This window comes from Myotis brandtii, unplaced genomic scaffold (assembly GCF_000412655.1).
Source record: "Myotis brandtii unplaced genomic scaffold, ASM41265v1 scaffold344, whole genome shotgun sequence".
NCBI lineage: Eukaryota > Metazoa > Chordata > Mammalia > Chiroptera > Vespertilionidae > Myotis > Myotis brandtii.
The window spans coordinates 7,986,465-8,009,980 of record NW_005363247.1 but is presented as its reverse complement, the minus strand read 5'-3'; the positions used below and the strand labels follow the sequence as shown (position 1 = coordinate 8,009,980).

The window sequence follows — 23,516 nt, the reverse complement described above, 5'->3', positions numbered from 1 at the left end:
AGGTTTTGGTTTCTCTTACTAGAGCTGATTTGCTGCTAAAGTTGGGAGCGTGCCTGTGAAAATAAGCTGGCTTAAAAAAAAATTGAAAGGCTGGTGGCAGTGTGGGGAGAGAGACATGCTTAGCACATGGGGCTTTGGGTGTGCCCATGGCCGGGTAGGGGGATCCTCGAGTAGGGGAGTCCTGGAAGTCTGTTGGCAGACTTTTTGCTGTAATTCAGACAGAAATGAGTTACCCTCAGTTCTGTTTCTGCCCCCACCCCCCCCAAGTCATCACTGCAGTCTCTCCTCAGAGAGAGCACTGGGCCCCCCTTGCTGCAGCATGCACTGCTGGGAAGATCCCCACCCACTTCTTCCCCCTCCACCTCCTCTGCCAGCAAGGTTGCCACTATGCCACCATTCTCCTGGCTCTACCTCCTCTGCGGTTCAGTCCTCCCCTTTTCAGATGCACAGACGGAAGGACCCATCAGGTATCCTGTGCAGTCACGTGTGCTCGGTTATGAAAGTCTGAAGAGTTGTGAATCGAAGGGGAAAGGAAAAAGGAACGACGCACACGGCCAGGATGCTGACATCACTCTGTCACAGTCCTTGTTTTAAAGCTTACTTCGTCTAAATATAGCTACCCCGGATTTCTTCCGATTTCTATTTGCATGGAATATCTTTTTCCATCCCTTCACTTTTCAGTCTGTGTATATCCTTAGATCCGAAGTGAATCGCTTATAGGCAGCACATAGATGGGTCTTGTATTTTTTTGTGTTTTTTTTTTAATCTGTCTTTTGATAGGAGAATTACATTTAAAGGAATGGTATTGATGGGTTTGTACTTATGGCCATTTTGTTAACTGTTTTCTGGCTCTTTTGCAGTTCCTTTTCTTCTTTTTTTCTCACTATCTTGCTTATGATTTGATGACTTTCTGTAGTGGTATGCTTAGATTCCTTTCTCTCTATTTTTTGTGTATCTACTATATCATTCAGCTTTGTGGTTACCATGAGGCAACCTATATTTATAACAGTCTGTTTTAGGTTGATAACTTAAATTTGAATCCATTCCAGGGCTCTACACCCCCAACCCATTTTATATTTTTGATGTCATATTTTACATCCTCTTATGTTGTATAGATCCTTTAATTACTGTAGTTAGTTATTTTTTACCCTTTGCCTTTTAACCGACTAGTCTACCACATTTACAACATTAGATTGGATGTTTCCTTCCCCAAGTTAGGCAAGTTTTCTGCCTATTCTCCTTCTGGGACCCCTATAATGCAAATGTTGTCCCATAAATTCCTTAAGCTATCTTCATTTTCTTTTCCATCTTTTTTCGTTTTGCTACCCTGATTCTTCTTCAATTAGTCTGTTGTTGAACCCTTCTAGTGTATATTTAAGTTCAGTTATTGTGTTCTTCAGCTCTGTAACTTCTATTTGGTACTTATATTTTCTGACTCTTTGTTAAAGTTCGGTGTTCACCCAGTTTCCTCCTCTGTGGGTCTCATGGAGTTTGATGAGCATCTTTATGACCATTATTTTGAACTCCTTATCCCCATTTGGTTAAGGACAGTTTCTGTGGCTTTATCTTGTTTTGTTTGGAACACATTCCTCTTTCTTCATTTCCTGATACTGTTGGTTTCTATGCTTTAGATAAAACGGCCACCTCTTCCGGTCTTAAGGGAGTGGCCTCATGGAGGAGATGAAGCTTATCATTGAACCTTGTTCTAGCTATTAGTTGTCTCTCAAACCTCTGTGATTGTCCAATCAGCCTGTGTAATGGAAGTGGCTCCCAGTAGCTGAGGGGGTGCAGAGATCTGTCAGAGTTCCAAAGCGGGGAGGGTCCCAGTCAGGACCTAGGTTCAGGCTGACCAGAAGCCAGACCCTCAGGCAGCAGCTTTAAAGTATGCAAATGTATAGTTCTGTGGGACCCCCAGGGTTCAGTCGCACTGGTGATCTAGAACTAGGTGATCTAGAGGTGTCCCCTGGGAGCAGCTGCAATTACTGAGGCACCAGAGCAAGGTGCAAGCTCCTTTCCAGGAGCTACTGGCAAGCTGCAGTGAAGCAGTGGATGAGCACAAAGATGGCACTGCTGGCTGGAGCACAGGAGAGCAACGACAGTACCCATCAGCCTCTGTCCCCGGTAAGTAATTCCCCGGCCCCTAGTCTGTGTTAGATGCCTAACCTTCAGGCTCACAAGCCATTTAAGCCTCTTTCACAAAAAGTTTAGGAGCCTCTCAATTGGCTGCCTCTGTGCTGGGCTGTTGAGTCCAAGCGTGCAATCCCTTTAAGGACCATGTTATCAGCTCGCTAGAGCTTTGTGGCTTACAAGCCTGTTGGCTTTCAAAGCTAGATATTTTGGGGCCTTGTCTTTCAGGTGCAATTCTTAAAAATCGGGCGCCAAAAGTGGGCTTCAAACTAAGTTCTTTAGGGAGAAGTTCTGGGTTTTGAGTTCTCCCCAGTTATGGGTTGCCACACTAGGGGTGAGGTTTATGCCAAGATTATATATCTCAGCCTCTCCTACCTGCTTTGATGTGGGTGTTTTTTTTCTCACTTGTCCAATGAGTAAGAGTCACTGAGCTAGTTTCTGGATTTTTTTTTTTTTTTTCAGAGGAAATGGTTTCACCTATAGTTTTAGATTCCGTGTCCATGGAAGGAGGCGAGTTCAGGCTCTTCCTGTGTTACCATCTTGAATTGGAAGTATCTAATTGTAGAGTTTTGATGTAGCTGGGCTATTAGTTTTAAACCTGTACCTTTAGTTTCTCATGATAGTTAGGGAATCAGAGTAGTAACCATATGAATCAGATGTTTAAGAATTGGGATGGGTCCAGAAGTTATCTAATCCAATTTCCATTTCTTTACTGACAACAGTTTGAATAATTTAAATAATAGGAGAAGCTTGAAACTGGAACCTATAGCTTCCACTCAGCATTAGTTCTACTTACTAGAGCAACATGAAAAATCATATACAATAGTATTGAAACTCTAAGATCTTCCCTAATTCTATATACTACTTCTATATTCTTAAATTTATATAACCATATTCTCTGGTGGTATCCCACCCCGCCTTTTAAAATATCTGAATTTGCAATGGTTTTTACAATGAATAGCATATCATAATCAAATTGACTTTTTTTTCCTTAATGATACACAAAGTAATGGTTTATTTTATAGATGGTAATTTAGATTTAATGAACTGCAGTATATGAACCTGACCTGTACTGTCAATGTGTTATCCAAGTGGAAATGTTCAGTTGGAAGTGGTGGCCTGGGTCTTTAGAGAGGTGAAGGTGCAAAACGCATTCACCCATCCCAATATTCCCTAAACTCTCAATCACATGACAGCATCAGATCTAAGAGAGATTGATATAGCTAACAGCATGTCATTGCTGATCTCAGGCAGAGCTCAAGATGAGGAAACAGAAATCTTGGATCTTTCAAGGATGGAGGAAAATAGGCAGAAGGCTACTAAGTTTGAATATTGCTTTTCGAGTGAGGAAAGAACTTAAACATATTTACTGTAAGGGGGGAAATTGAGATGAAAAAACTGAAGATTTTGGAGGGAGTGGATTATTGACTGCTGGGAGAGAGGGTTAGTCAATGGGTAAGTGGGAAGAGGACCTTAGGGATTTTCTGCAGTGACCTCCACTTTTCTTTTTGAAGTAGAAGGCCATCTGCAGACAGGGGGGATGTGGCTGGGAAGGGAGTGTGAAGACCTGACACTGGACACCATCAGTACTTTGTGCGATATTCTCCAGATCAGAATAGGACTCTAGTGGTGTTTTTTGTTTTGTTTTTTAATTTTTTTTTTATTGATTTCAGAGAGGAAGGGAAAGGGAGAGATAGATAGAAACTTCAATGATGAGAGAGAATCATTGATTGGCCTCCTGCACAAAATAGGCAGAAGGCTACTAAGTTTGAATATTGCTTTTCGAGTGAGGAAAGAACTTAAACATATTTACTGTAAGGGGGGAAATTGAGATGAAAAAACTGAAGATTTTGGAGGGAGTGGATTATTGACTGCTGGGAGAGAGGGTTAGTCAATGGGTAAGTGGGAAGAGGACCTTAGGGATTTTCTGCAGTGACCTCCACTTTTCTTTTTGAAGTAGAAGGCCATCTGCAGACAGGGGGGATGTGGCTGGGAAGGGAGTGTGAAGACCTGACACTGGACACCATCAGTACTTTGTGCGATATTCTCCAGATCAGAATAGGACTCTAGTGGTGTTTTTTGTTTTGTTTTTTAATTTTTTTTTTATTGATTTCAGAGAGGAAGGGAAAGGGAGAGATAGATAGAAACTTCAATGATGAGAGAGAATCATTGATTGGCTGTCTCCTGCACACCCCTTGCTGGGGATCAAGCCCACAACCCAGGCATGTGCCCTTGACCAGAATCGAACCCGAGACCCTTCAGTCTGCAGGCCGACACTCTATCCACTGAGCCAAACCAGCTAGGGTGACTCTAGTGGAGTTTTAACGGTTGTGATAAGAATGCTCATTTAGGTTTCTAAAGTACCAGTTAGTTTTTTAAAAAAAGTCTTTAAAACTTCAATTTCTTTACCAAGACATGGGATAGGTAGTGTTTAATGCTTAAATTTTTATTCTAAATAGATTCCAATCAGAAATTAAATGACTAAAAGGATAAATGCCACTTGTAACTGCTAAATTAATTTGTAATATATTTAACTGCTCTGTTTACCTTTGCAGAATTCTTTGCTTTCCCCCCATTCTTGGGTGCTTTGGAGCTGGAAGCAGTCTTCTTGTCTTTGTCCTAAAGCAAAGGAAAGGTAATGAGGCTATTGCCATCATTAATCCATCTATCAATTCAGACTATTCTTTTTAGTAGCATGGAGATCTCCAATTAAATAATTAAAAACTTTGGGCGTTTTAGTCAGGATTTTTCAAACAATGATGAATGTATACAGAAGTGATTAAGGTTGGAGGTAAGAGGATAAAAATGAGGGAAATGTGGGTCACACTGATGCTCTGACAATTTCCATGATGCCTGTGATTCACCCAGACCTTATGTTGCTCATCAAGAATAAGAATAGGACATTGTTTTCAGTGTTACAGATAACCACAGATAGCTGGGGGAAGTCACGTATAAAAATAAAGCCCACTCACCAAAAAGACATTATTTGAGTTTCCAGGAATGAGAAATCAGTTGCCGAGGCAGACTAGGAATTAAATCACCCAATAGGGCAGCGGTTCTCAACCTGGGGGTCGCGGCCCCTTTGGGGGTCAAACGACCCTTTCATAGGGGTCACCTAAGACCATCGGAAAACACATATTGTTTTGTGATTAATCACTATGCTTTAATTATGTTCAATTTGTAACAATGAAATTGGGGGTCACCACAACATGAACTGTATTAAAGGGTCGCGGCATTGGGAAGGTTGAGAACCACTGCAATAGGGGAAGGAATGGAAATTCAGTGATTGGGAGATATACATAATAGCAAACCGAGATCTATGGTCAATTTCACTTTTTCTCCTGATTTATGGAAGGGTATAATATAAAGGTAAAATGCCACACACACACATTTTTTTCATTCACTAATAAACACATTTTGACATCTTTTATATACCAGGCATTTTGCTAATGCTAAGCACAGAGGTAAAAGGCATATCACTACTAAGTGAAGTACACAGCTGAGTGGTGTAATACACATGTGACCATAGGTAACCCAGATGGCAGGGAAGGGAGAAGTGGTAAGAGAAGCCTTCCTGAAGGAGCTGGTGGTTGAACTGGGCCCCGAGGGATGCGGAGGAAGCATTGTTGTACAGCAATATAGTGTGGCAGTAAAAAATGATGGCAACATGGAAAACATTTATGAAATAATGTTATGCACTGTATTTTATGGACTCTAAATACAACTATATAAAATATATATAGATGGAAAAAGACAAGAAATGTACTAAGTAGTGTTTGCAGGGTAGTAGAATTATATTGTTTTCCTCTATGGCATCAATTTACTTTATAGTCTAAAATTATATGTGTAGACACACATTCAAAGTAAGTCAATATGACAAAGTACAGTACCTTTGCTGTGTTCTCTGAGGTTTCTGTATTTGAAGAACACTTGTCAAAATCCCCTGAGAGGGAATCAATGGGGTCTTGATCATCTGCAGGTTTCTGAAACATTAATAGAAATAACCACCAGTGAAGAAAGCAAGGAAAAAATGCTGGGTAGTACCTTTTTCCACACGCCTTATTAAAAAAAAACTTGATGACATTCTTTTTCTAATGAAGTAATGTTTTACAAAGGAGATATTAAAACAAAAAATATTGACAGCAAGTTGTTTAGTATTCTCGGAGCCCTGATTTTCTCATATGGAAAATGAAGCTGCCTATTTTGAAAGGTTCTTGGGAAGACTGACTGAAAGAAAATAATACACTCTTAAATACTCTTGGCATCACACCAAGCACAGGGTGGGCATTCAATAAATATTTCTAAATTGCACAAGTTGCAGCTAGAATTTTAAAAAAAATCTTTTTATAGAAATAAGCACCTATGGTATTTACCTTTGGTTCCCTTGTGGGTGGCTTCACTGGTTTGTCCTTAAAAGCAAAGCAGACTGTTGGTTAGACATAAATTTTTATAAAGGTTTACTTAACTGTAGTCAGCGTTTATATAATCAATATTATCCAATGACTTGACTTGGAGAGTATATATTTGCAACAACTGATAACCTGGGTCCCTACTCTTCTCCACCAGCTTTGCTTAATTACCACCCTATAACTATTTCAGTATCCTGGGAGAAAATTCGAGAGTGAGAGTCTGGTCCTGGAGGTGAAAGAAACACTATTTAGGAACTTTCTGCCATCATGTGTTACAATTCTACTTAAAATATTACAAAAGCAACTTGTGATTTTATGTCTTAGTTACTGCAGCTTATTATAGGTCAGAAGGATTTGAGGAGCAGTCTGCAGAGCACAACCCATCAGGGATTTTTCCCATCTACAAAGGCAAGGACATTAAATAATTCATTTCCCAACGATTCAAGCAGGATCAGGTGGGACTACCAAAGCAGGGAGGATTGTAGCTGGGTGCAGAATTGCTATCATGAGGAATACTGAATGAAAGCAAAGAGAATGGATTCCTGTAAGAGAGACACTCAAGCTGGTAACCCCCTTAAACCAAATGCAGGACAGAAAGACGGATGTAACTTGGACTCCCTTGTTTGTATTTGATGAACAGGCCTGGAAAGGGTTATGTGTCATCTAATTGACTTGAAGCTAGGAGCCAAACAGAATGGGGAGAGATACAGGCCAGGTTGACCTAAGAAAAACTGGCTTCTATGTTAGAGGCAAAGGCCAGGATTTCTTGACAGAATATGTTTAGCTATAGAAATGGGACTTATGATTGAGGATAGGGTTTTGCGGGTGTAGGAGAAGGAAGAAAGGGAGACCCCAGGTTTGCAGGTGCCTTATTTGCCCTATTAATTATTCCAATCCTAGCTCCTTAAACAGAGAGACTGCTTCAGTTAGGATTACAAATACCATTAATCTTTTTGATAGTCTTTTCTTGTAAAAAGAATTCATCTGTGTACATGCCTTGGAATCTCTGTTGAGCATCAGTGAGTGACTGCACATTATTCAACTCTCTTTACACCACGGTGTCCACATAACGGAACATCAAACAGTATTGGTGTCAATAAATATTAAATAGAATCCTAGAAAGCCTGTTCATCATGGGCACATTAAAAATAGTCACATTACACTTTTATGCTACTCTTAAAGTGTGCCCTCCTAGTCATGTCAAGTGAGGGTTGAATTTAAAAGGCTTTATGTGTATCCAATCTAGACATTTGCCTTCGTTTACCTTATCATCGTTATCCAAGAGGTGTCTGTATTCAGGTGGGATAGTGTCATCTCTTTCTCCCAGCTTGTCTCTATGTTCAGCTTTCGCTCTTTCCTATAAAAATTGAATGGAAATAATTAATATTCCTTTCCTCCTTTGCTTATAGAATACATTGTGAAATGCAGCATTTTCAGCATTTGTTGTATGTTATTTTCTGAGGCAAAACATACGATCTTTTTTTATTTCTTAAGCAAGAGAACAAAATGCATGACTTGAACATACTATTAGTTGATGGAAAAAAGTAAACCCATGTGCTTCTATGTCAGTTTACATCTGTGAATTTTCCACCTGTATTTTAAACTGAAGTAGATTATTAAATAATTATTCCAGAAACCATGTAAAGAGATAAAATTCAAGGGCATGAAATACCTTTTTCTGTGAGTTTCACTTTTCAAACAAAAGAATCAAGTCACTGTAGCTTGGCTTTAGATAGGTAGCCACTATTTTTTAGCAACCCTGAATGGATGCGCTGACTGCTGGTGTTGCAAGTGAGAAAATAACCTGCTGTTAAGTAAGTAGCACCTGGAACCTAGCATCCCACCTCAGTGGGGTGTGGCTGGTCTCTCCCCCGCCCAGGGAGTGCTTTAGATTTTGTTTTTCTGCATCTTTTAAGTTTCATTTTTCAAATATAGGCTAAGTTCACATTCAGTATTCCTGTGTAATGATTCTTTGAAATGTCTTGTTTTGGGGACAATTTGGATGGTCAATTTACTTCCTGGCTCCAAGCTAAATGGATTGTTGAATATTGTATGTTAAGTATAAATACATGTTGTATAAGATATGGAGAGATAACAGTTTGTGCCTTGTAGACACACCTCTGCACAGTGTTGAACTCCTGGTCCCACGCTCTCTTCCTTTTTGGAATTTGCACACAGTTAGTTAGTTATGCCAGCAGAGAAGGCTTCTCGGGAAACCTCTGCCACTACGTGCACAGACTGTGTCAACCTAAGAAATGCACACTTATGGGTGTCATATGCTTTTCCATCATAACAAGGTTTGGTCTCACAAACAGGACATTTGCCTGAATCTGTGACACAGCATAGTCCTCACCGAGGAAGTAAAGAAATACAACATAGACCACAGAGAGGGGAAAAAATGAAACAGTTATCCAACTATTCACTAACTCCAGACAAAGTTGGAGGTTATTTTTGTGTGTGTGTGTGTGTAGAGGGTATTCTATGCTGTGAAAAAAGCCTTAAATTTTCTTTACCTTGACTTTATCCTTTATTGGCTTGTCATCATCTGGATCAGGCTGCCTTTGCCCTAGACTGTCCGAAAGTTGATCCAGGGCATCGTCGAGTTCTTTGTCCTTCTGTTAAAAGTAAATCTGAATTAATCACTGGTTGGCCAAATCAGATCACCCATTGGAGAGTGGCCCCAACACCACCACTAATACTTCCATGAGGATTTTCACGAGGGAGATGGACTGGGTGGGTGGAAGGCACTGGACTGCCAACCCTTGGCCAGTGCTTTTCTCTCTGCTCTCTGGCTCTCAGTGACCTCTTAGCACCTGTCTACCTCTGCCCCACCCCTAGATATCTTGCACCGTCTAAGAAAAGAAGTCTCTCTAAAAAAATGGGGTTCTCTGGCCTGATTTGCTTGGAAATATGTCTTCAAATGCTTTCAGAGTATGTAACACTACTGGTACAATGTAATGTCCCCAGCAATGAATTATTATAGTTTAGTTTACTCTTTGATTCTGGAGTATATTCATTTAAATACAGATCACACCTAGTTTTGGTGATGGCTCCAAATAAAATATTAACTAAAACTAGACCCTCTGATGGAAAAACTGATTTAAAAAAAGGTAGCATTCTAAAACATACTTGTGAAAGGCAGATGCATGCAAAAAGAAACTAGACCACCTTCATAAAACTCTTAGGAGAAAACATAGGCAGTAAAATCTCTGACATTTCTCTTAGCAGTATTTTTTTCTGACATATATAGGCAAGAGAAACAAGAAGAAGAAAAAAAGGAGACTACATCAAACTAAAAGGTTTTAGTACAGCAAAGGAAACCAATAAAACGAAAAGACAACCTACTAAATGGGAGAACATATTTGCCAATGATTAGGGGCTAATATCCAAAATTTATAAAGAACTTGTACAACAAACAATCCAATTTAAAAATGTGCAGAGGACCTGAATAGATACTTCTCCAAACAGGACACACAGATGGCCAATAGACATACGAAAGGATGCTCACTGTCACTAATCACCAGAGAAATGCAAATTAAAACCACGTGATGGTGGGAATGCAGATAGGTGCAACCACTATGGAAAACAGTATGGAGGTTCATAAAAAAAAATTGGAACTGCCTTATGACCCAGAAATTCCACTTCTGGGTATATATCCAAAGAAACGCAAAACACTAATTCAAAAGGATATATACACCCTTATGTTCATTGCCAGTGTTATATATAATAGCCAAGATTTGGAAGCAGCCCAAGTGCCCATCAAAAGAGCAAAATCCTACCATTTGCGACAGCACAGATGGACCTAGAGCAGTGGTTCTCAACCTTCCTAATGCCGTGGCCCTTTAATACAGTTCCTCATGTTGTGGTGATCCCCAACCATAAAATTATTTTCGTTGCTACTTCACAACTGTAATTTTGCTACTGTTATGAATTGTAATGTAAATATCTGATATGCAATATGTGTTTTCCGATGGTCTTAGGCGACTCCTGTGAAAGGGTCATTCGACCCCCAAAGGGGTTGGGACCCACAGGTTGAGAACCGCTGACCTAGAGGGTATTGTGCTAAGTGAAATGAGTCAGTCAGAGAAAGACAACTAACATGATTTTACTTATATGTAGAATCTAAAGAATAAAACTGAAACAGACTCAGAGATGCAGAGAGCAGACTGATGGTTGCCAGGGGGGAGGAGCATTGGGGGACTGGGTGAAAAAGGTGAAGGAATTGAGAGGTGACAAAATAGTCATGGGATATAAAGTACAGCATAGGGAACATAGTTCATATTTAATAACTATGTATGGTGCCCAGTGGGTCCTGGAAATAGGGGGGAGGGAACACTTTGTAAAGTATATGATTATCTAGCCACTATGCTGTACACCTGAAACTAATGTAAATTAATATTAGATGTAAACTGTAGTTGAAAAAGAAAAATAACTGAAAGAAAATAAAATCGGGAATCTTTTTGCTTAAAAAGAAAAGGCCTTTGATTGTGGATGTCTACTAACAGCCTCCGTCGGGGCAGAGCCTCTCACCTGAGTACTAAGAACTGAAGTGTTAAGGCGGCCTGGGTTATTAATGATTCCTCCTCTCTGCGGCACAGGGGCTTTCATCCTGTGGGTGTCACACGCACACGGCATTTTACTAGCTTTACGTGCTCCCTGAGAGCCCAGGATTATAGCTGCTGCTGGTGGAGCTGCCCGCCGCAGGGTCTGGGCTTTGTCATTTGTGCCTCTGGATATTTTCAGATGCTCCTGAGGCTGACCCAACAGGCTGAAAATTCACTCAGAATCTCTGACTACAGCACTAAGTGAGCTTTGATGCTACATCAAAAGGAGAGGAAGCACAGCTGACTTCACTAAAGCTACTTCATCTCCATCTAGCAAACCCGGCGCTTCTCAACCAGGGGAGATGGGGGTCTGGTTTCGGGCAATCTCTGTCTTTTGATGTGCCGTGGTCTCCTCGATAATTTCACATTTGGTATTGCACAGAAAATTAATCAAGGAAGTCTGGAAGAACTTTGATCCCTCAGTCTTGCCTCGGAACATGTAAATAATTAAAACAGTATTGATGCTGAGGTTTTTCTATTGCTAGCATGAAAATGACACATTTTTAGCTGGTGTGAATAGGAGGAAAACAATGCCAGTCCATGATATGTTTGTTAGTTTTTTTTGGGGGGGGGGGGGGGGGAGAAGCTCAAATACTGAACAATTCCATAAAATAAACTTGAAGTTAAATAATGGATAGTATTTACAGTGTGTGTTAAGAAAAAAAGGAGAAAAATCAATGATCAGAAAAGCTGAAAAAAAAATTTCAAATCAAATAATTTAAATATGTACACACTGCACTTTCAATTCTAATAAAGCAACAATTTAAGCTCCTCAACTATGTATAAAATATTTTCACATATATTGTTTCCTTTGATCATTTTCAATATTCTGTCATCTCCCTAAGTCTCTAGTCTTCTCTCTTCTGAAGGTGCCCAATCTTTCTAAGAATTTTTGTCTATTTCCACTTACTCTAAGCAGGAGTCCTACTTTCTTTCCTCTTGTTGTTGCTACCGTGGAAAAAGTATTTATAAAATATGTTGCTTACCAGAGTGCTAGGGGGTGGGCCTGCAGAGTGCGTGGTTGCAGCTGGGGTTTGGGAAACCAGTTCGGAGATGGCAGCTGTGAGTTTAGTATTGTCAAATGGCTTCTGTTAAAAGAAAGACAGACTTTGATCGTTAATATGTTATATACAAAACTATGTTCACAATGCCATCACTTAAATACAACTCTTAATATAGCTTTATGATTGTTAATTCTCTTGATCCAAAGGGAAAGCCGAGTAACATAGAATCTTAAGAGCGATTTTTATTCTATTTCTTACTCCATGGTATTATTTTGCACAACTTCTATTCCTATTTATAATTCTAAATGGTGCTCAGTAATCTAATGACTTAGAGCTTCATGGTTTACACATTTCTTATTATATTTTTGCAGTTTTTCAGCTTTCTTCTGTGTAATTAGTTGCCCTGAATCAAAGTTCTAGCAGTGGTTCTTTTTTTTTTGGTGTTAGCTAAATTCTGCCAAACTGCCCTCTCAGAAGTTACTAGGAAGTTATACTGTTAAAAGCAATGAATAAGCAAGCCTTGCTCACCAAAATGAGGTATTTATCACATATTTCAAATTCTGATAATATATTAGGTATGATGTACTACTGTTACCCCTTATATAGTATGAAGTTTCAGTTTTATTATTATTCCAGAATCTTTATGAAGTGATTTCTTCTCTCATTTTAAAAATATACTAAATCTGTCATTTATGTTCATTTCTTGATTTCTTTTTCCATTGCCCTGTGACTTTGCTTTCTGAATCAGAACTGTATTTTTTTAACCATTATTGTATTATAAAGCCTAGTGTTTAGTTAGGTTAATCTTCCCTAAAAAGAGCGAAAAATGTTTTTCAGTATTTTTTTTCACATTTTTATGCATTCCCTTTCAAATATATTTCAGAATAACTTTGAGTTATATTAAAGTAACATTACTACTTTTAAAAAATATTAACTTAAAAATGACTGGAAATAATTGTTGTCATCCTTTTAAGACATTTATCAAACTGCCTTAGATGTATGGGTTTTAATTTCTTCATATTCTTGTTTTTTTATTTATGTCTTCTATTGCAGTTTTCTGTATATATGTCTACATCTTGTTAGATAATTATATTTTCTAATCTGTTACTAATATACATAGCATACATAATGTTATGTACAAAGGTGAGAGCAAAAACTTCTGACAACTCCAAGGAATCATTATTTTCTTCTACTTGTCACTTATTCTATTTCTCAACTGATACATATTTTCCATGCCATTGTCCACATAGGATTAAATAACCCAGACTCCACAGAAAAGGTTCTGCAGTTACATATGTTTGGAAACTCCAAAAGACTTACAATATGTTCGCATACAAAAAGTCCTGAAAATCCTACAGTGGAGAAACCAGCTTATGGTTACCCAACATTTTCCAAACTTTCTAGTAACAGAATTCCCTTTGAAGGTCTATCTATTCCACAGGAAGCTAAGTTTCCTTAGAGGTAATTTGGAAAATGACCAAATTGTAGAATATCAATTGGTAAAGTTGTCTAAGAAGTAGTTTTAGATAAACTCAATTTGAAATTCTCTTTTCATAGGTGTACTTGATAGAGTACATGCTCACTGGTTTAATTAGGGACACTGTTGAAAATATTAACTGTGCTGGAACAATATTTACTATTTCATGATGCAACACATTTTTAGTGGCTACTGTGGGTTGAGGGCCATTAATTCTGTGACTGTTTCCTCAGCTCCCAAGTCAAATTCTAAGTCACAGGTTTCCACTGATTTCTGCCACTCTGAAACTGAGGAAATAAAACCAGGAGTTTCAGACTTACAAGTGGTGAAGTGTCTGGGGGTCCACCGAAGTCCTTAGACAAGGCATCAAGAAGGAAGTCTTCACTCAAGGGCTGCAAGAACCAGGAAATGTATCAGACACCTCATTTGTCTCATCTTCAAAATGACGTTAGTATTCATAAGCTGGTCAACTCATTAAGAAGAGCTATGCCCTTCCTGAATTACAGTCAGGGCCACGTGAGAAAGACATGCTCAGAGAAAACTGGCTTGCTTACTGGGAGCGATTCCTTGGACTCTTTCGGCAGGAGTGGTTTTCCGTCTTTGTCCTATCCAGGGGGAGAAAAACATGGCACTGAGTCATTTCGCATTCATCCTAAGGATGGACCCTTGTAAACATTATCAGGTTATACCTGATGTTGCTGTGCGTTATCAATTAGATCATCATTTCAGGAAACAGAGTCTCTCGCCAGAGAATATGCCATAATTAGTTCATGGCACCAAACAGCTCACATATACCAGGCACTCCCCGGGCACAAGGGCTACAAAGCAGATGGGGCAGCGTGTGACCTTGGAAGCCCACAAACAAGTGCCGGAAAAAACACGTGAACAGTTCAGGTAGTGCGGCGCATGGCGCTGTGACAGGGCGCCTGCAGGACGCTGTGGGAGCCTGGGGTGAGCCTGGGGGTCGGAGGGCTTGCAGAGTTGCTTAGAAAAAGCTGGTTAACTTTAGAGGCAACATGAAACTTCCACCAAACAAAGTGGTCAGGGAAAGCCAATCAACTGCTACTAAAATTCAGCAAAGGGAACGAGAAAGCAACCAACATCCCATGAGGAAGAGAGTGACCTGCCTCTACACATTTGGGGAGGGGGCGAGTAGGGACAGAACATGTGGCCGGTAAGAAGCTCTCTAAAAACCTTGCGACAGCAAACACACGAGCCCATATTACTAATAGAAATGCCATGGTCTCAACTGAACTGTGAAATCAGAAGCAGCCCTAGCCTGTTTTCCTCAGCGGATAGCATTGGCCTGTGGACCCAAGGGTCCCGGTTTGATTCCGGTTGCAGGCTTCTCCCTGGCCCGGGCTCAGGTTGGGGTTTGTGCAGGAGGCAGCCAATCGATGTGTTTCTCTCACTTTGATATTCCTCTCTCTAAATTCAAATGGAAAAATACCCTTGGGTGAGGATTTAAAAAAAATGCAGAAGCAAGCAGAATAATAAACGCTTAACCTGGGAGAGCTCAATAGAGCTCCCATCTTTGCCAGACAAAAGGAGCAGTGCACATGGGACAAGGAAGGGGAGTAGCAGGTGGATTTTCCTGAACTGTTCATGTTTAGTTGGATATCCTCTTAGGTAACGGCACATAATGGAGATGACTGGCGTCTGTTCTACTGCCCATGCATCTGCTCCTGTTCAAGTGGCCGAACTTAAACTACAAGATTCATACTGGGGTCTCCCCTGTCACTTGTTCTGAACAACCTGTACATCCAAAATAAAGAAAATGGCGCTTATTTTTTTCTTTATATCTAAAAGTTGCAAATTTTCCCTCATAGGAAACAACTGTCCCTTTCCATTTTCCTATCTATATAAAGCTTTCTAAGTTTTCTTCTGCTATTGTAACAAACCATGGAAAAAATTAGGTAGCTTAGACCTTAGATTATTTTTACTTCAGGGAGGACTAAAAATGCCAGTTAGGAATATTTTAGCTTCACATCTGGTGCACTAACAGGATATCAATACTACTTGGTATTTGAAGTATTAAGAAACAGATCTTTATATTCCAGGTCTGCTTCCATGGCCCTTTTTACGTATGTGGAATTCAGTATGAATTAAAATAAAGTAGAAAATACACCCCAGCCTATTTACCTTGGCCTCTTCTAGTCTATAGTCAGGAGGAATTGTTTCTTCTTTTTCACCAAGCTTTTCACGATCCTCCTCTTTGGTTTTCTCCTAAATAGAAATTACACCATTTCCATTGTCAATACATCTTTTCTCCATAGAGCGGCTGCCTGAATGACTAAAGTTGAGGTAAATACTAGTACATCGTTAGGTTAGAACGTACATATGACCCTACGTGCAGAGTTCCGACGGCACCTTAATCTTTAACAGTGTCCCAGTATAGCAGGCTCAGACCCCACCACGGAGCCTGCTGGGCTCCAAGGAAGTCCCGAGGAAGCAGGCAACTGCCACTTCTCTCCCGAGCCCTGGGCAACAGGCGTGCAGGTGGGCCAGGGGAGAGCCCGGACTCTGACACGGGCATGCTGTCCATCCACCGCCGTGCTCACGCCTGATGCTCGCTCAGGCCGAGCTTCTTAAGCAGGGCGAGTGCAGCAACAGGGAAAGCCAGCTGGTCACGTGTTGTGGGAAACATTCTAAAAAATGACGCACTTATTTGGGGACTGAGGGTGATCAATGGTAGTTATTTCTAGAAGCATCTGAGCTGCCATTACCTTGACTTTATCCTCCGCCGGCTTTCCATCTTCTGGGTCCGCCTCCCGTTCCCCCAGGCTGCCAGCCAAGGCTTCCACAGCGTCGTCTGGCACCATGCCCTTCTACAATACAGGAGCGGATGCACGAAATAGGGGGTTAGTGCCTCCCTTGAAAGAGACTACATCTAACAATTCAGAAGGGCACATCCTTATTTCAGACCTGGATAAGAAGCGCATGTTATCTTTTAATCATTTGGATTATCAACTGAATTAGAATCTACGTTAGAAATCAGAGCAAGTTTCATGTATTAAGCATGAAGTGTGTGCAACGCATATACTGACACTGAGAAACTTGTAAGCTATAACCCAGCGGTTTTGGTTTGGATATAAGGCAGGCAACGGAATAGGTGCACCACAGACAAGCTGATAGCCAGGACAGAAGAAAGGAGTGGTTTTCTGAGACTGTTCTTGAGGCGGCGAAGGAAAGGTTGCCAGAGGAACCCAGGAGAGGACATTCTTCTCGATGTGCTGTGAACCAGCCTGGCTGTCCCGGAGGGGGGTGGGGGGGGCTCCGGCTGAGGCACAGAAGTCCACGTTGGCAAGCTGGCCTCACCTGCTCAAAGGGATTCACGCTGACCCAGGTGAACGCCTGTGGCTGGCTGACCCGAGGGGCACAATGACACTGTGGTCCGGTTCAAATGAAATGTGCTCCCTCATGATGTAGTGAGAACGTGGGTGGACATCGAGCATAAATGGTATAAAAGGGAAAACAAAGAAGAAACTAACTACGTTTGGGCTAAAAGAAAGGACTATATCTGGCTTCTTCCAAACCACAGGCCATGAGCCACATGTTAATGGCTCGTGAAATCAATTTAGAGTTCGTGGGCAGGACATTTTGTTTTTGAATGAAACAGTAGACCAGAACACATCTTGCATAACAAGGATAAGTACCACTTATTAAACAGCTATTTCTATTGTGTGGGTCCTAGGTTGTGATATCAATACATTTCCTACTATTGGTCTTGGTCAAAAATATGAAAGCCCCTGAATTAAACAGTCTCCCAAACTTTATTCTTATCAGAAAAGTCTATGACCTCATACTGAGTATATATTGGGATTTTAGAGTAAAAGTCTCTTTCTCTTGTATAGCTTGGCCATCATTCCAAGTGAAAAAAGTTGTTTCTCTGCTAAACTGCACTGCCTAAGGAAGTACCACCACCGAGGAAAAGGAGCCTAAGTGGAAAGTGATTTATCACCATCTAGTGGTTGGACGCTGCATAGATTTTATTCCAAGAGCAACAAAAATCCCTGCTGTAACTAATTTGTTTGGGATTATATCTAAATTGCAAGAGTTGCAGCAATCCCAAATCTTAGCCAAGCAACTCGAGTTGCTATCTGATCCCAGACACCTGCTCACACTCCACGTCTGCTCTTACTCTCTGCTGTAGAATCTTTCGAAACCAGTGTTTCCTGAGCCTCTGTCCTCTGACTTAAGAAATAAGTGATTTCCAGCCTTAAAAAAAAGATGAAATACTGCCTCTTGTGACAACATGGGTGGATATAAAACTGAAAGCAACAAATGAACAGATAAGAAAAACAAACAAAAATTCATAGACACAGACAACAGTATGGTGGTTACCAGAGGGAAGGGAGGTGGGGAAGGTAGGGCAAAGGGGGTCAAATATATGGTGGTAGAAGAAAATTTGACTTTGGGTGGTAAACGTACAATGCAATATACAAATGGTAAATCATAGAACTGGACACTTGAAACCTATATCATTTTATTAACCAACATCACCCCAATAAATTTCATGGGGAAAAAAAAGTGCAACAGAAAAGCTTGGAGAAGCAGCAGCAGTCTTAAGAACTAAGGAATCTGGAAATAGGACTAAGGACTAAAACTTCTATTTCTATAGCATTTCACGTTGTCAGATTCAGAACCAGAACTCGGGTCTCTGGATTTCCTCAATAAACGTTCTTTACATACAAACAAGAACCACATGGTCACCTCCTGCCTCTGGTCTTTGTTACCTTTTGCTCACTAATCCTCAAGCCTTTCTCGAGTCCTCTGACCTTTATCACACACTGTAGCTATTCTCTCTGGTTCCCAAGGGTGTCACAATCCCAGAAATGCCAGCGAACCTCGGTGACGGTAATCTTGGCAACTGTGGTAACCAGAGCTGCTGGGGCACAGGCCCGGGAAAGGGGGTCAGAGAGCGGGAAAACAGGAGCTCTGTTTGTTTTCTGTCCACTGAACGCCCAGGGTGAGGTTGGAGAGGAAGTAACTGAGCCCTCTGAGGCCCTGGCAGTCACACTTGGCATGAGAAGTGGATGACACATGCTTAGGTCACAGGGTTCTGCCCTGGAATGCTGGCTATTATCGTCCTGATTCCCATCACGGCCTCTGTTCCTACTCCTTCTCCAACCTGTTCTCAGGTTCTCTCCTCTCTCCTGGTCTTTGCCACCATGGCCTGTGCCTGGCTCCCACAATGCTGAACGTCTAGAGCAGCGGTTCTCAACCTGTGGGTCGCGACCCTTTTGGGGGTCGAACGACCCTTTCACAGGGGTCGCCTAAGAGCATCGGAAAACACATACATAATTACATATTGTTTTTGTGATTAATCACTATGCTTTAATTATGTTCAATTTGTAACAATGAAAATACATCCTGCATATCAGATATTTACATTACGATTCATAACAGTAGCAAAATTACAGTTATGAAGTAGCAACGAAAATAATTTTATGGTTGGGGGTCACCACAACATGAGGAACTGTATTAAAGGGTCGCGGCATTAGGAAGGTTGAGAACCACTGTTCTAGAGAGTACCCTGAAACCTCAAAAAAGAGGGGGGGCTCAAATCTTGCATATGGCAGGAGTGAGACCCTGGGCTTTGAGGGGATTTGCAGTTGGCACCAAGGACTTCCCTGGTGGGAAGAGCCATTTCCGGACATCCACTTGCCCTACACCTCAAACACCTAGATGCACATATCCCAAGTATCCCAAGTGCCGCACACCCGGTGCTTGGCCTGTCCTCGGCTCACTGGTCTCCCCATGAAACAGCGCTACTCCCACCCTCAGTGTGACGCTGCCCATCACCTGCAAGCCTTTCCTAATTCTCACAGAGGGTGAGGCACCCACAGTCCCTGTGCCCTTTTCCACACGAGTGATCAAGTTGTGCCGTAAGCGTGAGATCTGACCCATATCCACACTAGACTTGAAGGTAGCTTAGGGCTGGAGCCATATTTTCATTTCAGCTACAGTTCTGAAAGGTTAAGTTGCTTGTTCAAGGTCAGTTTATAGGTTCATTTCCCTCATCTATAACAGATGATCAGTCTGTATCCTTTCCCTGTGAAAATTTAAGAAGATACTGTAAAGCATCTAGAACAGGTTAACTATTCAGAGTACAGAGCCACCAAGTCCATGGTACTGAAACATAGTCCACTGATGTTATTTTCTAAGTCAGGCTCTATGGGCTAGTGAATTCAAAAGGACACAAAGGTACAACTAGTTAAATATCAGAATTCATCCAAAAGATAGAAAGTGAGAGAGATGCAAGAAATGAAGAAGGGAGAGGAGCTGAGTCAATCTCTCCCCTTCAGGTGGGAGTGGGGTCCTGATGATACTGGTGCAGATTGTCCCCCCGGGAGTCAGGAAAAGGGAGATCGGGCTCTTTGTGGAACTCCAAATAGGCTCGAAAAATGCAGGAAAGTGAAAAAGCATGATTACTCACCATCACTGAGGAACTAGAAAGGATTTCAGAAGGTGCAAGAAAAAACACAGCTTACAGGAATCTAATTAAAAATTTAAATATAGCCTGACTTTCCAGCACACCCTGAAGCCCCAAACAGTAGCGACTAGAGAAGATTACTTGTTGTGTCAGAATAAAACCATAGGTTGGTGCAAGAGCAGACAGTGCATGGGAGGAATATCACTTTCCCGGGACACTTCTCAGTGCCCAGAGGACCACTCACCAAGGCCGCGGGCTTGGGTGGTGCTGACTGCACACTGCACAAGGAGGCGCGAGGCACATCCTCTCCCACCGGAGCCGGGGCGGCGGCCTGCGGTTCCTGTGGGAAGAAGCCCGTACGATGACGCATTTTTTGAGCTATCTGGCTAGTAACACTGAACAATGATGAATCAACAATACACTCAGCTATAGAATACGCTGTGAGCGTGATTTTCCTGGACACCTAAGGTTGTTGAATAGTGAATAAGTCAAGGCACGTTAAAGCTCTTCGGCTACCGTTATTTCAACTTACTAGTAGTTTTACCTCTCTGCTTAGGTAGGTTAAGACTCAGTTTCCACATCTGAAAAGTGAGAACAATAGTAGTACCTATATATCAAGTGTTAACAGGGGGCTTCAAGGAGATAAAACATGTGAAGTGTTTTGCATAGTACCTGGAAACAGTAAATGCAATCAATTTTAGCAACTATTATTTCTAATTTCTTATTTTTATAAATTATTTCTCATCATATATCAATCATATAATACAATGCAATATTTTACACAAATACATCATTTTTATGTATCTAAGAGCACCCTGCACATTGTAAACAGCTATCTACAAATGCAAGCAGTAAGACTATCCCAGGAGTTCTCAGAGTGTGGTCCCTGGACCAGCAGCCTCAGCATTTCCAGAGAACTTATTAGAAATGTAAATTCTCAGGCCCCCACGCCAACATCACTAAATCAGAAATTCTAGGGGTAGGGCACAGCAATCTGTTTTAACAAACCATCAGGTGATGCTGATGTATGCTAAAGTTTGAGAGCTTTATTTTATCACAAGGTAAGAATTCAAATAAACTATAATCCAGGCATTTATGGAAATCTATCCTATGTGCACGGTGTTTAGCAGATGACTATTAATAGGGTATGATTTCTTCTTCAAAGACCTTACTATTTAAAACTATGTATAAATGTAAGGTGTAAAGGACCAAGAACAAAACAAACAAACAACAACAAAAAAACAAAAAAAAGGACCAAGAGCTAATAACTTGTTTGCAACAAATGCCTTAACAGGGATATATAAAGAAAGAACTACAGACTCCCTGGCATGTTATATCTTGCTGAATTAGAGTTGGAAGTGTGGTCAGGTTTGGGGAGGGGAAAGCAGGAGACAAAGGCCATATTTTAGCACAGCCTTAAAGGGATGACTAAGATTTGAATTGATGTAGAATTAGGAGGGAAGGTTATTCCAGATGGAAGGAACCATGTGAGCAAAGCCATGGAGACACACATTCAATGTCATAGTTTAGTGATGTGGGGATGCACCTGGGTAGAAAAGGAAGCTGGGGCCAGAACACATTAGCATAAATTTTTCTTCTGCAGGAAATGGGTAGCTCCTGAAGGCTGGAGCAGGGGAACGACGTGACTACAAGCATGCTCAAGAAGGAATGCTGGTGGACATATAGGACGGACTGGAAGGAGACTGAAGACAGAGGCCATTTCCATCTTGAGGAGAGTGGTGATGACAATGTTAGCTAGGTCAGTCACAGAGGCAGGAATAGAAAGGAAAGCATGGGTGTGAACGCTTTCCTGCAGGAATAATTACAGGTCTTAAATTGCAAGAAAGTCAAGGTCAGCTTGGGGAAAGAAAGCACCTTGGGGAAAAAGGCAAAACAAAAGCTGCGTGTAGAGAAAGACAGCATAATGGGCTTTCTTATTAACCACTTCATGTTAAAACACTTTTGGCATCATATCTTTAAGATTTTAGAAAATCATTTTTAAAAAAACAAAGCTAGAGACTTGTTTTTAGAAACATACTTCTGTTTTTTCAGTTGACTTAGATGGCTTTTCTTTACATTTAGCCTGGTCAAAATCTTCCGAAAGCTCATCAATGAGTTCTGATTCACTCCGGGGCTGTAATACAAGAGACATTGTATATTAGAAAGTTGGTATTTTCTACTTCATTAAAAAAAAGTTTTCATAGAGAATTTTTTCTGATTAACACAAATTAGGAAATATGAGATATAAAACCAAGAGCTAATTTATTTTTTAAAATATTTTTATTGATTTTGAGAGAGGAAGGGAGAAGTAGAGAAAGAAACATCAATGTGAACAAAAGCTAGTTTATAGAGGACATTTCATTTATCAATGTAAGATAAATATTATGCAACAAATAAGGAATATTAGACACCTCAGTGCCACAAAAATGTTAATAAAGTTTTCTTGACACTTCAATTACAGAGTAATTTTGCTCAAATAAAATTGCCTGTTCTTTCTAATGAAGATATGTGTAGTTTTTCTTTTGTGATTGTTTTTTCTCCTTCCCACTGACTTGCTGTCTGCATAAGTCAGAGGAAGAATAGAGTATGTTCTCCTCTCCTATGACTACGTGGGGTTTTGGCAGGAAAGTTGTGTTACCCTTAGTTCCTGCAGGTGAGGTGGATTATCTGCTTAGGGCATGTGGTGATTTTGCCTAATAAGAGTAACCTATGACAGAATTCAAAATCGGGGCCCTGAGTTGGGCAGCCTGAATTTGGATTCCTGGCCATGCTATGTTCTAACTGTGTGACTTAAGGCTATTTACACAATCTGTTTCCTCACCTATAAAATGGGAATAATAATAGCACCTTCCTCTTTTAGTGAGGACACAAAAAGACAGCATATGAAAGGCATCTAGCACAATGTCAGGCACATAGTAAGTGATTAATAAATGTTGCTGGTTGATACCAAACCAACTTAAGTGATGGCAGTGCGGAATCATTAGAGTATTTGCTGCTGTGATTAGAATCAAACTCAAGTAAAGTGTTAATCTGATTTAAGGGCCTCTTGACATTAGCTCTTAATGTGCAGGGGATGTCACCTTGCAATGTATAACAGTCTAGTGCTAATCCATGAAGAAAATAAATATGTGAAAAGGAGTCACAGATCTGTGCCAAGTGTTGCTATCCTTATCCTTCTGTCACAATTATCTGAATTTATACTTTACAGCTCTACTGTTCTGTAAGTATCCAGAAAAAACTTATTTCCCAACCTTTGGTTTTTCTTCAGGCTCTGGCAATAGTGGTTTTCCATCTTTATCCTGCAAATGAAATTGAAAATTCATTGAAAACTAAATAGAAACTTTTGCTTTCATATCCCATTATGTTTGTCTTGGAAAATTGCAGGATATGAGAAGAAAGCTTTTTTCTACTCATATTTGAGTGAATTTCTATTTAAGATTTATTTATAAAGTATCAGAA

General features: G+C 40.6%; 1 protein-coding gene across 12 annotated transcripts in view; it reads right to left on the bottom strand.

Annotated features, from left to right (window-relative positions):
* Window positions 1–23,516, bottom strand: part of CAST (calpastatin) — a 145,220-nt gene that overhangs the window by 7,427 nt on the left and 114,277 nt on the right. For 11 of the 12 annotated variants that reach the window (XM_014543993.1, XM_014543994.1, XM_014543995.1 and 8 more), the window contains 13 exons: window positions 23,309–23,356; window positions 22,096–22,191; window positions 20,302–20,397; window positions 16,348–16,449; window positions 15,764–15,847; window positions 14,176–14,226; window positions 13,942–14,013; window positions 12,127–12,228; window positions 9,050–9,151; window positions 7,801–7,893; window positions 6,501–6,536; window positions 6,018–6,110; window positions 4,675–4,746 (listed from right to left, as the gene is read on the bottom strand). In XM_014543993.1, the coding sequence (XP_014399479.1) occupies window positions 4,675–4,746; window positions 6,018–6,110; window positions 6,501–6,536; window positions 7,801–7,893; window positions 9,050–9,151; window positions 12,127–12,228; window positions 13,942–14,013; window positions 14,176–14,226; window positions 15,764–15,847; window positions 16,348–16,449; window positions 20,302–20,397; window positions 22,096–22,191; window positions 23,309–23,356 (1,047 nt within the window). The remainder of the gene's footprint in view (window positions 1–4,674; window positions 4,747–6,017; window positions 6,111–6,500; window positions 6,537–7,800; window positions 7,894–9,049; window positions 9,152–12,126; window positions 12,229–13,941; window positions 14,014–14,175; window positions 14,227–15,763; window positions 15,848–16,347; window positions 16,450–20,301; window positions 20,398–22,095; window positions 22,192–23,308; window positions 23,357–23,516) is intronic. The other variant, XM_014543997.1, reaches the window with a different exon arrangement.